We start from the raw sequence: 19,478 nt of genomic DNA on the forward strand, positions 1-19,478 counted from the left end.
TCTGCCTTACCAGATGTTCAATAGGACACAGGGTCATGACCTTCACTAAATCCTGCATGTAAAGAGAAAATGATGAGCCACCTCCATTTACAGATAGAAGATTAATCACATACACTGAAAATCCCATACAATATACACCGCTATATCATTAGTATATAATGCACTGCCACGCAGAAGAGTGAAAAGGCTCTGGGCAGTAAATTATAGTAATAAATATAAACCTTCTATACACGCAAAACGAATTATATATAATAGTATAATTAATATAATAATAGGTATGAAGTGTTTCTATAGTAGATCATAATTTTTTATTTATTTTTTATGTGTAGGCACAGTGAGAGTATTTATAATATACTTTATTAGGGAATTATGTTAATTCTTATTAGAAAACAGCAAATAAAGTATTTCCTTAGCATCCCTACAAATGAGCGTAGCCAAGGATGGCTCTCTGTAAGATATGGAGTCAGGCTTCTCAGCCTGCCCCTTCTTCCCTTGCCCCAGCCTCATTACATCTGTTATGCACCGTTCAAAAAAAAAAAAGATTTTACAAGTCTCCCTACATATTTTATTTGCTGCCAGCGCTGATCGCCTCCGCAGTTTACATGCAGTAATTTACAACATTCTGTAGGCGCTGAAGACAAAATTTCCTTAGCAACACTTAGTGTTGCTAATGAAAAACTTTACATTGCATTTGGTAATGAAAGTTAACAAAACTACATTACAAAAACACATTCACTGACCATACAGAAAAATGTTTTATGACACTGTAACAATTATGTTTAAGCCTTCGGTCAGTGATAAAGGAGCAGCATATTAATGTGGCAAGCGATAGGCGACCTGTCACCTCTCCCAACAGGTCTGTTTAAGTGAAATAGCAAAGCCGAAGCATCTTGAGTTGTGCCATTCTTCCTGAAAATGTATGAAGAAATTGACAATTGGGTGTTACCCAGGGGCGCAGCTAAAGGCTCATAGGCCCTGGTGCAAGAGTTCAGCTTGGGCCCCCCTCCTCTCAATGCTTTGTGGCCAGGGGCAGGAAAGCACATTGCCTTTGTGCTGCCCAAGACAAAAATTGAAACGGTCCCCCCCCATGGCATTGACCCAACCTCTTCCCTCCAGCCAGAGGTGTAACTTCACCTGCATGCAATTTTTATAATACCGGTGTCTTCTTATGTGGTATAAGGGTCTTTGGGCCCCTCAGGCTCCTGGGGCCGATATCGACTGCTACCTCTGCACCTTCTATAGCTACGCCCCTGATGTTATCATTCCCTTGGTCAATGGGGCATGGTCCCTACAAAAGCTGACAATTTCCAATCAGTAACCACAAAGGGATACACCCTAATAACCACAGGAATTTTGTCACACATGTCCACTAGGCACAATAGAGGAACATTACAATGTAAGTTGAAAGAAAATGTGCTCCTGCGTTGCAAGTATTAGGGCTCATGCACACGAACGGACTGCAAACGGCGGGTCTGCACTATATGGACACTGGCCGTGTGCACTCCATGCTGTGTCTGTGAACCCATTGACTTGAATGGGTCCGCGATCAGCAAGATAGGACATGTCCTATCTTTTGCGGAGTGGAGGCACGGACTGGACGTGCACAGAAACACTCTAAAGCGCTTCCGTGGGCATTTGGGTCCCTGCCTCCGTACTGCAAAAGATAAGATATATCCTACCTTTTGCTGGAGCTTGTGGATCGCAGCACAGGGGCGGTGCCCGTGCATTGTGGAAAGCTATTTGCGGTCCGCAGCACGGAGACGGGGCCCTTACTTAGATATTTCAGCTAACGAGTCGAGTCATCTTAGGCCTCTTTTACACGATTGTGATTTCTGTCCAGGTGTGATGTGTGAAGCAAACGCATAGCATCCGGACTGAATCCTGACCCATTCATTTTAATGGGTCTGCGTTTCTCCACACATTTTTGTGTTCAGGAAAAATTGCAGCATGTTCTATATTCTGCGTTTTTCACTGATGGCTGCTAGGAGATGTAGATTATTCTTAAATTTTTCTTTATGCGAGTGAAAAACACATCCAATCCAGACGGAAAAAAACGCACACACTAAATGCAATCACAGACCAAAAAAAAAAAAAAAAAAAAATTGAATTTGCATGTTTAACCATCAGTTCTTCCCTGAACACACGCTGGTGTGAAAGAGGCCTTAAAAGTGAACTGGACTGTACAGACAATGGGAATTCATAGAATAAGATTAGATGCAGTGCAAAGTAAAAGTTGTTTAGGCTGCTGATGAAAATTTTATGCGTTCTATTTTATTCATACATTTTGTTTTTTTCCCCCCGTATACCGATTTCTATTGGAAAACTCGTGAAAAAAAAAAAGCGCCACACCCAAAGCACGCTGAAATTTGCAAAAACATCATTTGGCCAGTATGTAAGGGTGGGTTCACATCACGTTTTTTCCATCCATTTAACATACACATTTGAGAAAAAAAAAAAAAAAAAAAAGATACAAAAGCCTTTATATCCTTCAGTCTGGTAAAAAAAAAAAAAAATAATAAGAAAAATGTATACATTAATGTATACTTTTTTTTTTTTTTTTTTACAATGGAATGCGGTGAACTATGGTGAACGGATGCCACTGTATATCATCAGTATGAGGCATCCGTTAACGTACACGTTTTTTGTACATGCAAAAATGTGATGTGAATCTAGCCTAAGGCCTCATGCACACGGCCGTTCCGTGCATTGGGGATCGCAATTTGCGGTCCCCAATGCACGGGCAACGTCCGTGCGGTGGCCGGGCTGGATCGAGACCCATTCAACTTAAATGGGTCAGTGATCTGTCTGCACCGCAAAAAAATTAGAACATGTTCTATTTTTTTTGTGGTGCGGAGCCACAGACAGAAACACCACGGAAGCACTCCGTAAGTGCTTCCGTACCACAGCTCCAGATTGCGGACCCATTCAAGTGAATGGGTCCGCATCCGTGATGCGGGGAGCACACGGCCGGAGCCCGCATATTGCGGACCTAATGTTTGTGGACCGCAATACCGCCACGGCCGTGTGCATGAGGCCTAGCATCTAGCTTTTTTGCTGTAAAAAGGTGCTAAAAAACATGGCCTTTTTAAATTTAGTTTGAGACCAAAAGTGTGTACGAGTCTTAATAAATTTTATTGCTAACACACATTATCCTAAGAGTCCACTCACCTGTAGCACCTGGTGGACTGCGGTGACATCGAATACGTCCTCAGGAAGACTGTCATTATCCACTCTTAATAAACTGTGCTCCAGTAAATCCTGACAACAGACAAAGTTTCAGATGAAATATCTGTGGACCAGTTAGCCATTTTACATGTTGTAAAGTTCACTTACCAGCCCTTTAGACAACACTGACTCTTCGGTTCTGAAAATGAAGGTTTAAAAACAAAATGGCGAGTTATGCAAAATTCCCAATCTAAAATCCTATTTCCTACTGATTAAAACTGAATGACACCACATCTCAAATCCTGTAATAGCAACTGGAAGTGATCAATCACTAAGGGTGCATACACAAGCTGCGGATTTTGTTGCAGAAAAGCTGCACATTTGACGCAGTTTCAGTCTTTGCATTGGAAAGGGTGAAATCCGCAATGAAATCCACAGCATAAATTGACCGCAACATCACAGCTTTTCTGCAGTTTTTATTTTTTTATATTTTTTTTACACACAACATGTGGAGGAGAATTCTAAAATTGTCATCCACTTTGCTGGTTCTGTACAACACTGCGGGTTTGCTGCACAAAAATCTGCAACAGCAAATCCACTGCTAATCAGACACGTGTAAACCCAGCCTATTCCAATCTCAGACAATGGGGGCCTATCGCTAGAATATGACCCCATTGTCTGATAAGTGCGGGTCCCAGAGGTGGAACAATCCTGGACAACTCCTTTAACTCCTGTGCTGGGGGACACTTGGTGATCTGCTTATTGTCAAGGGACCTTACGAATAAATAAAGAGAAGAGCCCCTTTAAAGTAGTGTGAACATATGGTACCAAGCCTACAAAGAGATCATGTTTAAAGTATAACTGTCGTATATTTTTTGAGTACTGGATTGTGGTGATTATACTGGATTGTGGTGATTAATATCTCCTTGGTGGCCCTATTTCAACTTTTCACTGTGTATTTAATTACCCCTTAATTCCACAGTTTTGTTCCCTGTACTGCCTATTTTTATCTGTGCTTAAAATAGGGTTGCTATGCAGGTCTGTCTATGTGTTGAAGGACGGAGGACGCAGAAGCACGCAGCGTGCAAGGTCCGATTACAGACAGCCAGGGACTGTAAGTAAATGATTAGAGCCAGGTCCTCCCCAGCAGCTGATAACAGTGCCTGGGCTGTGTGCACTTCTCCCTGTCCCTGCGCTTGGCAGACGCTCCCTCACTCAGCAGACTGGGAGAATGCAGAGTGGAAGCAGCGCAGACCAGGGAAGGGAGATCTGCTGTCTGCTCAGTGTATAAATGAAAGCAACGTGTGGTAAGAGGACCCCTTTGTGCTGCAGGAGATTAACCCTTTAGGGGGAGGGCTCTGGTTACTGACACTTTTGGGGGGCTATTGTTACTGGCTAGTGAGGGCAGGGGGGAATAGCCTCAGGGTGAGGGCAGTGGCGGCCATCTTAACTGAATAGTGAAATTGCAGTTTTGTGCAGACTGGTTGCTAAGGGCTGAATCTTATTAAATATGGGGTAAGTCAGTCTAATAGTAACCGATTCTGGAATATCATGTTATTAGTAACTACATATATGAAAATTGAAATTAGGGTCTAAGTGTGACAGTTATCCTTTAAATATAAAGTATATTAGAAAGTTGCAGAACTTTCAGGGTACATCCCCTTTTGAAATAGAAGCTTAGTGATCGGCGTTCTTTAACCCCTGATGATGAGCTATTACCAGAGAAGGAAGCTGCGTCTGGCCATACATTTCTGCCGCAGCTGCCCTGAATTGAACACCTCTATTCATAGAAGTGATAAAGGCAGTTAAAGGGGTAGTCCCATCTGGGACATGTCCACAGAACATGCCATAACTGTCAGATACTGATACTGGTTCCACCTCTGCTAGACCCTCCAACTATCCCAAGAACAGGACTGCGTCTTACAGCCACAGTGAATGGAGAGGTGGCAGTGCATGCATGTCTCTCTCCATTCATTGCTATGGGAGTTCAGAAAATAGCTAAGGGCATGGGCTATTTCACATCACCGTTATTTTTCAGTTTTTCTGATCTGTCAGAAGAACAGAAAAAAAAAAAGAGATCCTGTGCATCAGTTATGCACATTTGGCATCTGTAAGAGCCGTTTCCACCTGAGATCCGTTTTTGTAGACAAAAAAATAAATAAAGAATTCCTGTTCATCCGTTTCGTTTGAGCCATTTTCGTCTGAGATCCATTTTTTGAGGCGGAAAAAAAGTTCTGCATGCAGGACTTTTTTTTTTTTTTTCTGTCTACAAAAACGGAAGTCCTGCATGCAGAACTTTTTTCCCGCCTCAAAAAATGGATCTCAGACAAAAATGGCTCAAACGAAACGGATGAACAGGATCAGTTTTTCTTTATTTTTTCCATTATTTTTCTGTTCTTATGACAGATCAAGAAAGAACGAAAAAATAATGATGATGTGACCCCTTCCCTTATTTGGCTGTGGATACACCTTTGACTCTCTTACGTTCTTACCTTTTTAAGAGCACATCCACATGTTCCATGTTAGACTTTACCACAAATGTTGGCCTAAGAAAATACAAATTATATTTTAGTCCTTTTTCCACTCAACTATCTAAATCTGAGACACTGGACACCTTTATTCATTGTCATACAAACACCTGGGGCTCAAATGCAATATTAGGCCTCATGCACACGACCGTTGTGTGCATCCGTGTCAGTTGTTCCGTTTTCCGTGATTTTCTGCGGACCCATTGACTTTCAATGGGTTCGTTGACAATTCGGAAAATGCACAGTTGTCCGAATCAGTGTTTCCTGTCCGTCAAAAAAAATATGACCTGTCCTATTTTTTTGACGGACAACGGTTCACGGACCCATTCAAGTCAATGGGTCAGTGAAAAAACACGGATGCACACAAGATTGTCATCCGTGTCCGTGTCCTTTGGCTACTTTCATACAGACGGATCCGAAGATCCGTCTGCATAAAAGCTTTTTCAGATCTAAGTTTTCACTTCGTGAAAACTCAGATCCGACAGTATATTCTAACACAGAGGCGTTCCCATGGTGATGGGGACGCTGCAAGTTAGAATATACTACGAACTGTGTACATGACTGCCCCCTGCTGCCTGGCAGCACCCGATCTCTTACAGGGGGCTGTGATCCGCACAATTAACCCCTCAGGTGCGGCACCTGAGGGGTTAATTGTGCGTTTCATAGCCCCCTCTAAGAGATCAGGGGCTGCCAGGCAGCAGGGGCAGACCCCCGTCCCTCCCTAGTTTTAATTTCATTGGTGGCCAGTGCGGCCCCCCCCCCTCCCTCTATTGTATTAATTTCATTGGTGGCCAGTGTGCGGCCCCCCCCTCCCCCTCCCTCTATTGTATTAATTTCATTGGTGGCCAGTGTGCGGCCCCCCCCTCCCTCAATTGTATTAATTTCATTGGTGGCCAGTGTGCGGCCCCCCCCTCCCTCAATTGTATTAATTTCATTGGTGTCCAGTGTGCGGCCTCCCCCCCCCCTCCCCGATCATTGGTGGCAGTGGAGAGTTCCGATCAGAGTCCCAGTTTAATCGCTGGGGCTCCGATCGGTAACCATGGCAACCAGGACGCTACTGCAGTCCTGGTTGCCATGGTTACTTAGCAATATTAGAAGCATCATACTTACCTGCTGCGCTGTCTGTGACCGGCCGGGAGCTCCTCCTACTGGTAAGTGACAGATCATTAAGCAATGCGCCGCACAGACCTGTCACTTACCAGTAGGGGTAGCTCCCGGCCGGTCACAGACAGCGCAGCAGGTAAGTATGATGCTTCTGATATTGCTAAGTAACCATGGCAACCAGGACTGCAGTAGCGTCCTGGTTGCCATGGTTACCGATCGGAGCCCCAGCGATTAAACTGGGGCTCCAACCGGAACTCTCCGCTGCCACCAATGATAGGGGGGGTGGGGTGGGGAGGCCGCACACTGGCCACCAATGAAATTAAAACTGGGGAGGGAGGGGGGTCTGCCCCCTGCTGCCTGGCAGCACCTGATCTCTTAGAGGGGGCTATGATACGCACAATTAACCCATCAGGTGCGGCACCTGAGGGGTTAATTGTGCAGATCACAGCCCCCTGTAAGAGATCGGGTGGTGCCAGGCAGCAGGGGGCAGTCATGTACACAGTTCGTAGTATATTCTAACTTGAAGCGTCCCCATCACTATGGGAACGCCTCTGTGTTAGAATATACTGTCGGATCTGAGTTTCCACGATCTAAATCAAATCCGATGGTATATTCTAACATAGAGGCGTTCCCATGGTGATGGGGACGCTTCAAGTTAGAATATACCATCGGATTGGAGAAAACTCTGATCCGATGGCATAATAGGGACTCCTGACTTTACATTGAAAGTCAATGGGGGATGGATCCGTTTGCAATTGCACCATATTGTGTCAACGTCAAACGGATCCGTCCCTATTGACTTGCATTGTAAGACAGGATGGATCCGTTTGGCTCCGCACGGCCAGGCGGACACCAAAACGACTTTTTCCCTCATGTCCGTGGATCCTCCAAAAATCAAGGAAGATCCACGGAAGAAAAAACTGACATGGATCACGGAACTACGGAACCCGTTTTTGCGGACCGCAAAAAAAAAAACGGTCGTGTGCATGAGGCCTTAGGCACAGACCACTGACAAGGGTGGCGTTGTCTCAAGGGTGGGGAGCAGACTAATATTTTACAATCTTTAGGCCTCATGTGCTGGGCCGTTGCCATTTTGTATTCTGCAAACCAATGAGCCGCAGAATACGGATACCAGCCATGTACATCCCGCACCTTCCTCGGTCACCATTATAGAAAAGGCCATTATTCTCCGCAAAACAGACAAGAATAGGGCATATTCTAAAATTTGTGGCATGGCCACACTGATGTGGACAGCACACGGATGACATCTGTGTGCTGTCTGCATTTTTTTTCGGCCCTACCGAAATGAATGGTTCAGTGTGCAATTCGCAAAAAATGCAGAACTTGATGTGGACCCAAAATACGGTTGTGGGCATGAGGCCTTACTTGTTAATTTATGTTCTTACCCAAACACAAATGGGAAGCCGTCCATTCCAATATGGTGAACAAACAGGAGGTAGGTGAGGCAGGCCAAAGACTCTGGCGTGTAGGTCTCTTTCTCGGGAACAGAGCCTTCAGCGTCCTTAGTCTGGGCAGAGTGAACACGCTGCACAAAGGTCCTGGACAGGGATTCTCCCAAAGATAGCAGGAAATCCTGAAAATGGAAGAGTTAATGATAAAATGCATTCTTTTATGCCTGGCCCATAAGGCTTTAATCACACCAAGCAGTAAAACCAATAGTTTTGATATTGTCCTGAGGCTTCTTTGAGAGGAGGACTTCTGACCGAAACAGTTACAATGTACGATTCTAGGTAAACAGGGTACAGATTTGTTCTGCTGCAGCGCTTTGCTCATGGAAGAGTCGCATCATGACTAATACATTGTCACAAATCCTCAGCCTTAAGCCTCTGGATGTAAACAATTAAAGCGTACCTATTGTTTAATAACAGCTCTGACGTGTCATAGCGACATCTCAGATATTTAGGCCTCATGCACACGATTGTATGTGTTTTGCATCCGTTTTTGTTTTTTTGCGGATCCATTATAATAATGCCTATCCTTGTCCGCAAACTAAAAAATAGGACATGCACTATTTTTTCTTTTGCAGGGCTACGGAACGGACATACTGATGCGGACAGCATTGAAATGAATGGGTCCACAGCCCATCAGCAAAAAAAATAAAAATGGAACGGACAAGGAAACAAAATACGGTCGTGTGCATGAGGCCCTAGATTGCTGAAACAAAATAAAATAAAAATTTATTTATTTTTAAAAACCAAGTTCCAGAAAATATTAAAACACATTTCTGTTCTAATTTTGCACTGTATGTCCACCTGGTGGGATGACCACCTGATTTACAGGTGTGGGGCAAGTTGTGCAATCTTCAAAGGGTCATCCCAGAATGACAACCTTCACCGAGCCACGGGATAGGTTATAAGTGTCTGACTAGTGGGTATCTGACCTCTGAAACCCTAATCGATCACAAGAAAAGTCCAGTGTTCCCCATCCGAATGGAACAGTGGTCGAGATCACACACCTTCTCTTCACCCTATTGGGGGTCCCACTAATCAGACACATCCCCTATGCTGTGGATAGGTGATAAGTAGTCATTCTGGAACACGTTTAAAGCTCTCTAATAAAAAATACCCTAGTGCCAATATAATTTCATTTGTGAAAGTTTACACACTATTAAAAAAAATCTAAACAGGTCCACAATGTTGATGATGCATCTTTATAGGAACCAGAGCTCCATTATTCTGTCACAGAGTTACAAATCCCATGCTTCACACAGACTTCAATGATAAAATTCTGGTTGGCTACGGCTGCCACTAGGGGGAGCTTACGGCAAAGGAATTTCTACAGTTGCCATAGCTTTCAGCTCCTATGCCCCCCCCCCCCCCCCATCCTCATTAATGGCTGCAGGCACTACAGGACATCCAACAAGTGGAATGATACATTTCCAGGCAGAAGTGCATGATTTTTGTATAAATAATCAATTTGTCAATGATCAATATCAGAGTCTTTAATTATTTGTATCTGAAGGATAAATCACTTCATAGCTTTTCGTATTTGTTCTCTACACAGCTTTATTTTGTGCTGCAGCACAAATACATCAAATAATTCACATCATCTAAACTGGAGTTCAGTATACAGAAGTCATTTATCATCAGGCTATGCATATCATTTATTTTACGCATTAGAATTACCTAGGAAACAGAGTGCAGAAAGAAAGATTAAAGCAGAGTATTCTACCATTTGCCGGATTGCTTTGCCTTGATTTTAGAAATACACAGAAACAGATCAGGGCAGTAAATCCATAAACTGTGGCAGACAATAATACCATGAAAGCAAAAAGATAAAATTCATAAAATAAGAAGTATTACATTTACTGTATTGATCTTAAAATCTGAAGCTTTAATAAACACATTAGACAGAAAAGAAGTAAACGGTGTATATACTGCTTACCATAATCTCCTTAGCAAATACATGGAAAGGATTATCACCCTCATCCTCCGGTAATGTGTTTAGTTGTGCACTGAGCAGGGGGTACTTTAAACAACTGAAACAACTGACAAAACAATAGCAGTAATATATCAGTATATTAAGAAAGCTACTTCTCAACTTAGGGCTGCATCACACCAACAGATTATCTCACCAATTTCTGTCCAATAAGACCAATAGACGGTTTGCATAATAAAAGATCTGTGTGTGTTAACGGCCACCTGACCAATGATTGGTCAGAAAAACTGTTTGTGTAATACAGCCCTTAAATTGATATTCCTATGAACAACTTTCCTACCTTTTAAAGGGGTGGTCTTATACCAGACAACCCCTTCAAAATGTGGCCCTGGAGGTGATCATCTGATCACACCGATCCAGTTCCTGGCAAACAGCCAGGGGAAGCCGCAGCTAACCATGAATTTCCCTGCAGCGGCCACTGCAGGAGTAGTATAGTATTACGTCATAGCCATTGAAATTAATGGCTTTCCTTGTACCAGGGGCGGACTAGCCATAGATCCTACCGGGAAAACTTCCCTGTAGGCCGATGCTCAGGGGGGCGCCAGCCATGGTATGTAATAATCTCATGCTCCCCTCCGGAATTTAATAGGGTATACCCATCTGAGACATTAGGCGCATATTGCTAGGATATGTCCCTATTGTCAGATAGGTGCGCGTCCCACTGCTGGGACCAACACCTATAGTGAGGAACAGAAGTATTTGAACACCCTGCGATTTTGCAAGTTCTACCACTTAGAAATCATGGAGGGGTCTGAAATTCACATTGTAGGTGCATTCCCACTCTGAGAGACAGAATTTACAAAAAAAATAACAAAAAAAAAAAAAAAGGGAAAATCACATTGTATGATTTTTAAAATAATTTACTTGTCTTGCACTGCTGAACAGAAGTAACTGAACACCTGAGAAAATCAGTGTTAATATTTGGTACAGAAGCCTTTGTTTGCAGTTACAGAGGTCAGACGTTTCCTGCAGTTCTTGACCAGGTTTGTACACACTGCAGCCGGGATGTTGGCCCGCTCCTCCACACAGATCTCCTCTAGATCTGTCAGGTTTCGGGGCTGTCGCTGAGCAACACAGAGTTTCAGCTCCCTCCAAAGATGTTCTATTGGATTTAGGTCTGGAGACTGGCTAGGCCACTCCAAAACCTTGATATGCTTCTTACGGAGCCACTCCTTGGTTATCCTGGCTGTGTGCTTCAGGACGTTGTCATGTTGGAAGACCCAGCCACGACCCATCTTCAATGCTCTGACTGAGGGAAGGAGGTTGTTGCTCAAAATCTCACAATAAATGGCCCCATTCATCCTCTCCTTAATACAGTGCAGTCACCCTGTCCCCTTCGCAGAAAAGCACCCCCAAAGCATGATGTTATCACCCCCATGCTTCACAGTAGGGATGGTGTTCTTGGGATGCAACTCCAAACACGATAAGTGAAGTTTAGACCAGAAAGTTATACTTTGGTCTCATCTGACCACATGACTTTCTCCCATGCCTCCTCTGGATCATCCAGATGGTCACTGGCAAACTTCAGACGGGCCTGGACATATGATGACTTGAGCAGTGGAACCTTCCGTACAATGCATGATTTGAAACCATGACAGGTAGTGTTCTACCGACAGTGACCTTTGAAACTGTGGTCTCAGCTCTCTTCATGTCATTGACCGGCTCCTCCCTTGTAGTTCTGGGCTGATTCCTCACCTTTCTCATCATCAGTGATACCCCACGAGGCGAGATCTTGCATGGAGCCCCAGTCCGAGGGAGACTGACAGTTGTCTTTAGCCTCTTCCATTTTCTAACAACTGATCCAACAGTTCATCTTTTTTCACCAAGCTGCATGACAATTGCCCCGTAGCCCTTTCCAGTCTTGTGGAGGTCCACAATTTTGTCTCTGGTGTCTTGACAGCTCTTAGGTCTTGCCCATGGTAGTAGTTGGCGTCTGACTGACTGTGGGGTGGACAGGTGTCTTTAAAGAGCTCAGACAGGTGCTACTAAGTTAGATTAATGAGTGGAGTAGAGGTGGACTTTTTAAAAGGCACAGTAACAGGTCTTTGAGAGCCAGAATTCTTGCTCTTTCTCAGGTGTTCAAATACTTTTCAGCCGTGCAAGACAAATACATTCTTTAAAAATCATACAATGTGATTTCCTGATTTTATTTTTTTATTCTGTCTCTCAGAGTGGGAATGCACCTACAATGTGAGTTTCAGACCCCTCCATGATTTTTAAGTGGGAGAACTGTATATCGAGAACAGAGAGGGGGAAAGTGGTGGCTGGAAAAGACCACCAAGTGCTCTCCCCATAAAAGTGAATGGCAGCGCACTGCACTTGTGCTGCCACCGCTCCCATTCATTTCGATAGGGCCGACGAAAATAGCCGAACCAGTGATCACCTGTTTTCGGCAGCCTAATAGAAATGAATGAAGGGCAGCCCCTTCGGCTGCCTTTATGCGATAGGTGTAGGTCCCAGAGGTGGGACTCGCACCCATCAGATAATGGGGGCATATCCTAGCGATATGCTCCCATTGTCTTAGATGGGAATACCCCTTAACTTTATTGCCATCCTAAGGCAACTGAAGTAGGAGGACAGAACGTGGCAGCTGGCCCTGACAACCACAGAGGGGCAGTTTTTGGGGAGGGATTTTGTGATGCACTGTGCTATTGGGCTCTGCAGGGGTGGTATATTGTGCCACTTCGTTTTTTTTTTCCAGGGCCACTTTAAGTTCCCAGTCTGTATAAGAGGCTCTCCGTTCTGGCTCAGAGAGGTTTGATGAAGCACAGCGGAATGGAGCACTGGGGCTGAATCAAAAGCAGAGAAGTAACTGCATCTTTTCCGGTTTTGCTATGGCAGCCATTTTTATAACCCAAAGTGCAGAAGTGACTGGTTGTCACTTTTGAATACGCTTCTGTCAGGTTTGCGCTCGGTTCGCCCCTCCGCCCATTATTCAGCATTGCTGTTTATTCACCCGATTTTTTTTCAACTGTTAAACTAAATCCATACTTACAACGTCAGCAGTTCTTTCCGCATCTCTTGGACATCTGGTTCCTTAGAAATGCCTATGCTTTGTGAGACAATATCAATAAAAGGCTGAGCAAACTGGACCAGAGCCAAACAGCACTGACATAGCAAATGCTTGTCCTCCTGCATCTGTTCTGTGGTGTACGGCACTGGCAGACTGGACAGCCGGGAATGGAGAGTGGACAGAGACAGACCCACAGAGTACGATTTCTTGTTTCCAAGCTTCAGGAGGACTAAAAAAATAAAATAAAAAATTATCTACCAGAGCAAAAAGTACAAACTTTCAAAAGGACTGTAAAAGCTACTCTTCTGGGTAGTGCCTAGTACTGCAGCTCAGTCCCCCCATTTCTCCTACAATCCCTTAAATAGAGTGATTGACAGCTCTCTCTGTATCAGTTTGTATATAGAAAAGGCTGTCAATCATTGTATGGGGGCGGGATTATCAGGACTCTCCCTGTCTTTCCTAAGAGTCCTGTCAGAATTTACTCAGAAATAGTGATCCAACCCATATAAACAGATATATGTCAGAGCTCGGCTTCTCTCCCTCTACCATATTGTGTTTTCAGATACAGCGGTAGAAATCCCTGATTGGTTTACTTTCAACGCAACATTCTTCAACGGGTCCATTCAGACGTCCATAAGTGTTCTGCAGTCCGCAAATGGCATATCCGCAAAACATGGATACCAGGCGTTCTGCATTTTGCGGACTGCACATTGCCGGCACTAGGAATGAAAGGACTTTTCTTGCTGTGTTGTCTGCATCTTTTGCAGCCCCCGTTGAAATGAATGAGTGCGCACCCGTTCTGCGGAATGGATGCGGACCCAGAACTACGGACGCGTGAATGGACCCAAACAGCAGCTTTCAGGCTCCCTGTATATGGCTCCCCTGTTGTAGGTATTTGCCAATATCATGAGTGTCGCCATGATTTCTTAGCTCTGTTCAAATGTGATACCGGGGAAAAAACCATAATCACTGGCAGGTAATACCAGGGTAAAGATAGATCAATACATAGCATTTGAATAGCCCCCCCCCCCCCCCATTTGATATTCAATGGGGTTAAACAACACTTGTTGTATTTGAGTGTGGGTTGTGACCTACAAAAGCATGGTAAACTTTTCATTTGTGGCTTTGTAGAAGGCTTGGTTCCCGGTTCCACCTTGAGATGCCTCTAATGAAACTGGCGAGATTGGGCGACATTTGTATAATCTGCATGACCCTCTTAATTAGTTTATGCCAGTCATGCTCAACCTGCGGCCCTCCAGCTGTTGCAAAACTACAACTCCCAGCATGCCCGAACAGCCTACAGCTATCAGCCTACAGCAGGGCATTGTGGGAGTTGTAGTTTTACAACAGCTGGAGGGCCGCAGGTTGAGCATGCCTGGTTTATGCCATTTGTGAACTTCTAGATGTTTTATATTGTACTATAGTGGTCATAGCTTTGTTTCGAATGTCATGATGAAGATGGAACGTGACACGATGGAATAAGCGCAGAGCTGCATTCTCCAACACAGGGATTCACGTGGACACTTCTGCTGGTCTTCTGTAGATGCAGATTCAAGGTGAAGCATCCTTAGATCAATTTCAGCACATGAATCTTGTAGATTACCTATTTGTAGTGGCTGAAGAAGAGTCAAGATGGTACGGGAAATGTGATCTCCTGCAGCTTCATCGATCTGCTCAAGGATTCCCAACAAGATCTCCTTAGGATTACATAACTATATAACAGATAACAGAGATGACATTACAGGGGTCACCCTGAATGGGGGAACATTATTCATCACACAGCCCCCCACCCAAATATAACATTATAATTACTAAAAGAAGTTGGCCCCATGAACAGCTTGCTGCTCCCACTATGCTCCACTCCGTTACATACAGCAGATCTGACCCATACTAGCTTCGGTGCTGAATACACATAGCATCGCCTGAAGCCTCATTGGCTACTGATTTCATAAGGGACCGTCAGGACAGCTGAGGAGTGAGGGAGCAGTGGACGCCAGATGGCGCCGATCGTCAACAGCAGTTTAGTCTTTACACTGTTCAGCCCCATTTCTACTGATTACTCCTTATACATGGGAATGTTGTAATTACATAACCATCTACAATTATGAGAGAATATATCTTGTAAAATTACAATGGAGTAATGGGGGGACTGAAAGAAACTGATCACCTACAAAAATACTGTAGTACAGCTCATTGCCTTCTAAAATTAAAGGGAATCTGTCACCAGTTTTATGCAGTCCCGAGGAGGAGGGGGCGCAGATCATGAATATGAGGACTCCATCCATCAGGTCCTGCTGGAGCAGCTCATAAGGATTTAATAAAAAGACTGGACAAAAACAGTAAGTGACCCCTCGTCTGAGTGAGGGTCTATGCCACTGGTTTATGCTGCCCTGAGAACTGGGCATCAAAACTGGTGACCGATCCCTTTAAAGTGGTTGTCCATTCCTTTACAAGTGATGGCGTATCTGAAGGACAGGCCATCACCATCTGCTTAGTGGAGGATCTGACACCCTGCACCCCCCCCCCCCCCACTGATCAGCTGTTCTGCAGGGGATGGAGCTGGTTACTGCAGCGCTGCCTCCATCACTTCAATAAGAGTGCACTGCAGTAACCAGCTCCGTCCAGCACACACTGATGGTTGGCAGGGGTGCAGGGTGTTGAACCCCCACCGATTAGTGATAACCTATGCCGAGGACGGGCCATCACTTAAAGAGTGGACATCCCCTTAAAGATATTTAGTTGTCATGAAGCTGTCAGTTGAACAATCATTCCGCTATGTAGAGAGTGCTCCCCATAATTATTCATACCCCTGGCAAATTTTGACTTAAAGTTACTTTTATTCAACCAACAAGTAATTTTTTGACGGGAAATGACATAGGTGTCTCCCAAAAGATAATACGACGATGTACAAGAGGCATTATTGTGAAAAAACAAAACATTTCTCAGCTTTTATTTACATTTGATCAAAAAGTGTCCAGTCCAAAATTATTCATACCCTTCTCAATAATCAATAGAAAAGCCTTTATTGGCTATTAGAGCAATCAAACGCTTCCTATAATTGCAGACCAGCTTTTTGCAAGTCTCCCCAGGTATTTTTGCCCTTTCATCTTTAGCAATGAGCTCCAAATCTTTCAGGTTGGAGGGTCTTCTTGCCATCACCCTGATCTTTAGCTCCCTCCACAGATTCTTAATTGGATTCAAGTCTGGACTCTGGCCGGGCCTCTCCAAAACATTAATGTTGTTGTCTGCTAACCATTTCTTCACCCCCTTTGCTGTGTGTTTTGGGTCATTGTCATGCTGAAATGTCCACTGGTGCCCAAGGCCAAGTTTCTCTGCAGACGGCCTGATGTTGTCGTTGAGAATCCTCATGTATTGCTCTTTTTTCATGGTGCCGTTTACTGTGATTAGGTTCCCTGGTCCATTGGCTGAAAAACACCCCCAAAGCATTAGGTTCCCACCACCATGTTTGACAGTGGGGATGGTGTTCTTCGGGTTGAAGGCTTCTCCTTTTTTACGCCAAATGAAGGAAACAACATTGTGACCAAACAATTCAATTCTTGTTTCATCTGACCATAACACAGAAGACCAGAAGTCTTCTTCTTTGTCCAGATGAGCTTTTGCAAAGGCCAAGCGAGCTTCTGTGTGCCTGGTCAGCATCCGTGGAACCCAGCGGTGGGCAGTGTCCGTTGGATTGTCTGCCTTGAGACATTGCCACCAGTAGAGCCCAGATTCACCAGGATGGCCTTGGTGGTGATCCTTGGATTCTTTTTCATCTCTCTAACTATCCTCCTGGCCAGCACAGGTGTCAATTTTGGCTTCCGACCACGTCCTCTGAGATTTTCCACAGTGCAGAACTTCTTGTATTTTTTGCTCAAATGTAAATAAAAGCTGAGAAATGCTATTTTTCCCCACAATATTACCTCTTGTACATCGTCTTATTATCTTTTGGGAGACGCCTATGTCATTTCCCGTCAAAAAATTACTTGCTGGTTGAATAAAAGTAACTTTAAGTCAAAATTTGCCAGGGGTATGAATAATTATGGGCAGTACTGTATCTTGACTCCCTCATACACATACCCACTCGGTTCGGCCAAATGTGTATGCATTTAATAGGGAGAAGGGAAAGGGCTGCCGCCAGACACTTCTAGTGGCAACTTATCTCCTGGGAGAAAAAAAATGGACCAGGGGAAACATTTTACTTTGCCCAATTCTTCACTCCCTTGACATCATCTGCTGGAAGCTCACCATACGTTTTACATTGTCGGCTAAACCAGCCAAGAACAGCAGGTTCGTCCAACAATACACTAACGTTTATGAAGGCTTTAACTTCAACGCAAATCCTAAAAACAGATGATTTATCCCTCATTTGTGACCTCCCCCCAGAACTCCAGCTCACTGGTAATGGCACAGATCACAGCCTTTTACTGCAACCTGCATGGAGCTCTTCCAGGAGTTTGTTGCATGGCTTCGACACTACCCTAACGAGCAATATACCCTTCGTTTTTTTTTTTTTTTCGAAGGAAATGATAACAAGCAAACTGATTGTTTTAAGAAGGTCATGCTGCATATCAGAATTCCCAAATGATTTGGCTGATGATGGCAATGACGGAGTAACACTGACCTGTATCAAACCCCTGAGCATTTGTAAGCAGACCTTTTCTTTCTCACTGCCGAGTGCGCAGGTCTGTATACACCTAGTAATAGGTCCGATGAGATCCCACCCCATGTTCCTGAGGAGGACCTGAAATAATACACAAGGACTGGTTACTGGCATTTACCAGGGCCTCCTCCAGATATACACAAGATGGCGTCATCACAATGCACAGATCCCATAGACTCCTATTCTACCTGCACCAGCTCCAGCTCTTCTTCCATCAGCACCGCTCGGCTGTGTGCCGGTTACAGGGTATACAGGAGAGACCAGGGTGCACTAAGGGGATATTAACCCCTTAGTGACCACCTAAATTTTTGTATTAAATTGCATTCCAAGAGCTATAACTTTTTTGTCTTTTCATCAATGAACTTGTATGAGGTCTTATTGTTTTGCAGGACAAGTTCTAGTTTTTAATGCACCATTTTGGGGACATGTAACGATTGACTAAAGCCAGCTGTTTAGCTAAAACACCCTATATTTACATCAGTAAAAAGGTGTATTAGTGGTCACTAAGGGGTTAAGTTTTCAATAGCGCAGTGGATGGTCACATAGTGCGAAGTGGCTCCTTATGCCATCTGACCGCTTCCTAAAAATGCAGCTGGGGTGGTACTTTACCAACCAGCACTCTAGAGACAAGACAGAAGTGATTTTCATAGCTAACCTCATATGCAAGGTGACCCGTGAGTGCTGTGTACAGAACAGAGGCAGTGGTAAGGCCCGGTCCCTATTGGTCCTGGTGGGCCTGTGTACGCTGGAACATAAAACCCCCCACAGACCTTACAGTGGCAGTTTCAATGATGGGGATGCTACCCCACGTGCACTGATCCAAGCCAATATTCCCCCAACCTCTCCAGCTGCTGCAGAGCTACAACTCCCATTATGCCCTAGTTGTAGTATTGCAGCAGATCCAAGCTCTTTAACAAATGGCCCTGGATAAAATAATAACTCAGAGTCTGTCAACGTCAGAGCAGGTTTCTCCTTCTCACACGGAGCATGATCTTGCCAATACGCCTTAAATTCGGTTCCCCCAAGCAGTGCTTGGCTGATTGACGCGCTGTACATTCACTGCGAGACCACGATGGTCTGGGCTTTAGAGGAAGCAGCTGAGCTTCACAATGCAATCTGTTCTATGGGTAGATGCACAGGACGATGCCATCTAGTGGCTGAAAACGTGTACATGAAATTCTACAACTAACATACTTGCCTTAGACAATATTACATACAATAGCAACATAACACAGTGGTCTCTCAAGTTACAATATTAATTGGTTCCAGGACGACCATTGTATGTTGAAACCGTTGTAACTCGAGTAATTGGTTCCAAAGCCCCAAAATGTCATCCAAGATGAGAAAAAATGAAGATTTAAGAAAAATAAGCAGATAAAACAATTCCTTACATAGAACAGTCAGGAATGGCTGCTAACTAGCAACTAATCCGGCTATTTTACCAGAGAAGTGGCCTTGATTGGGTGGATCCGAGTCTGAGACATTGTATGTTGAGTCTGGTTTCAACTTCCGATGGGTCAGAAAAGACCATTGTATCCTGAGGGATCAC

The 19,478-nt window shown here is 44.3% G+C and overlaps 1 protein-coding gene across 1 annotated transcript in view; it reads right to left on the minus strand.

Annotated features, from left to right (window-relative positions):
• The window catches only part of GLMN (glomulin, FKBP associated protein), a 45,993-nt gene that overhangs the window by 10,219 nt on the left and 16,296 nt on the right, over positions 1 to 19,478 (minus strand). Inside the window, exons 4-12 of the mRNA XM_044301730.1 lie at positions 17,891 to 18,010; positions 14,873 to 14,981; positions 13,252 to 13,498; positions 10,203 to 10,305; positions 8,204 to 8,391; positions 5,658 to 5,711; positions 3,334 to 3,364; positions 3,169 to 3,258; positions 11 to 52 (exon numbers count right to left, since the gene is read on the minus strand). Coding sequence (XP_044157665.1) covers positions 11 to 52; positions 3,169 to 3,258; positions 3,334 to 3,364; positions 5,658 to 5,711; positions 8,204 to 8,391; positions 10,203 to 10,305; positions 13,252 to 13,498; positions 14,873 to 14,981; positions 17,891 to 18,010 — 984 coding nt within the window. The remainder of the gene's footprint in view (positions 1 to 10; positions 53 to 3,168; positions 3,259 to 3,333; positions 3,365 to 5,657; positions 5,712 to 8,203; positions 8,392 to 10,202; positions 10,306 to 13,251; positions 13,499 to 14,872; positions 14,982 to 17,890; positions 18,011 to 19,478) is intronic.

The sequence above is a fragment of the Bufo gargarizans genome, chromosome 7, assembly GCF_014858855.1.
Source record: "Bufo gargarizans isolate SCDJY-AF-19 chromosome 7, ASM1485885v1, whole genome shotgun sequence".
NCBI classification, from domain to species: domain Eukaryota; kingdom Metazoa; phylum Chordata; class Amphibia; order Anura; family Bufonidae; genus Bufo; species Bufo gargarizans.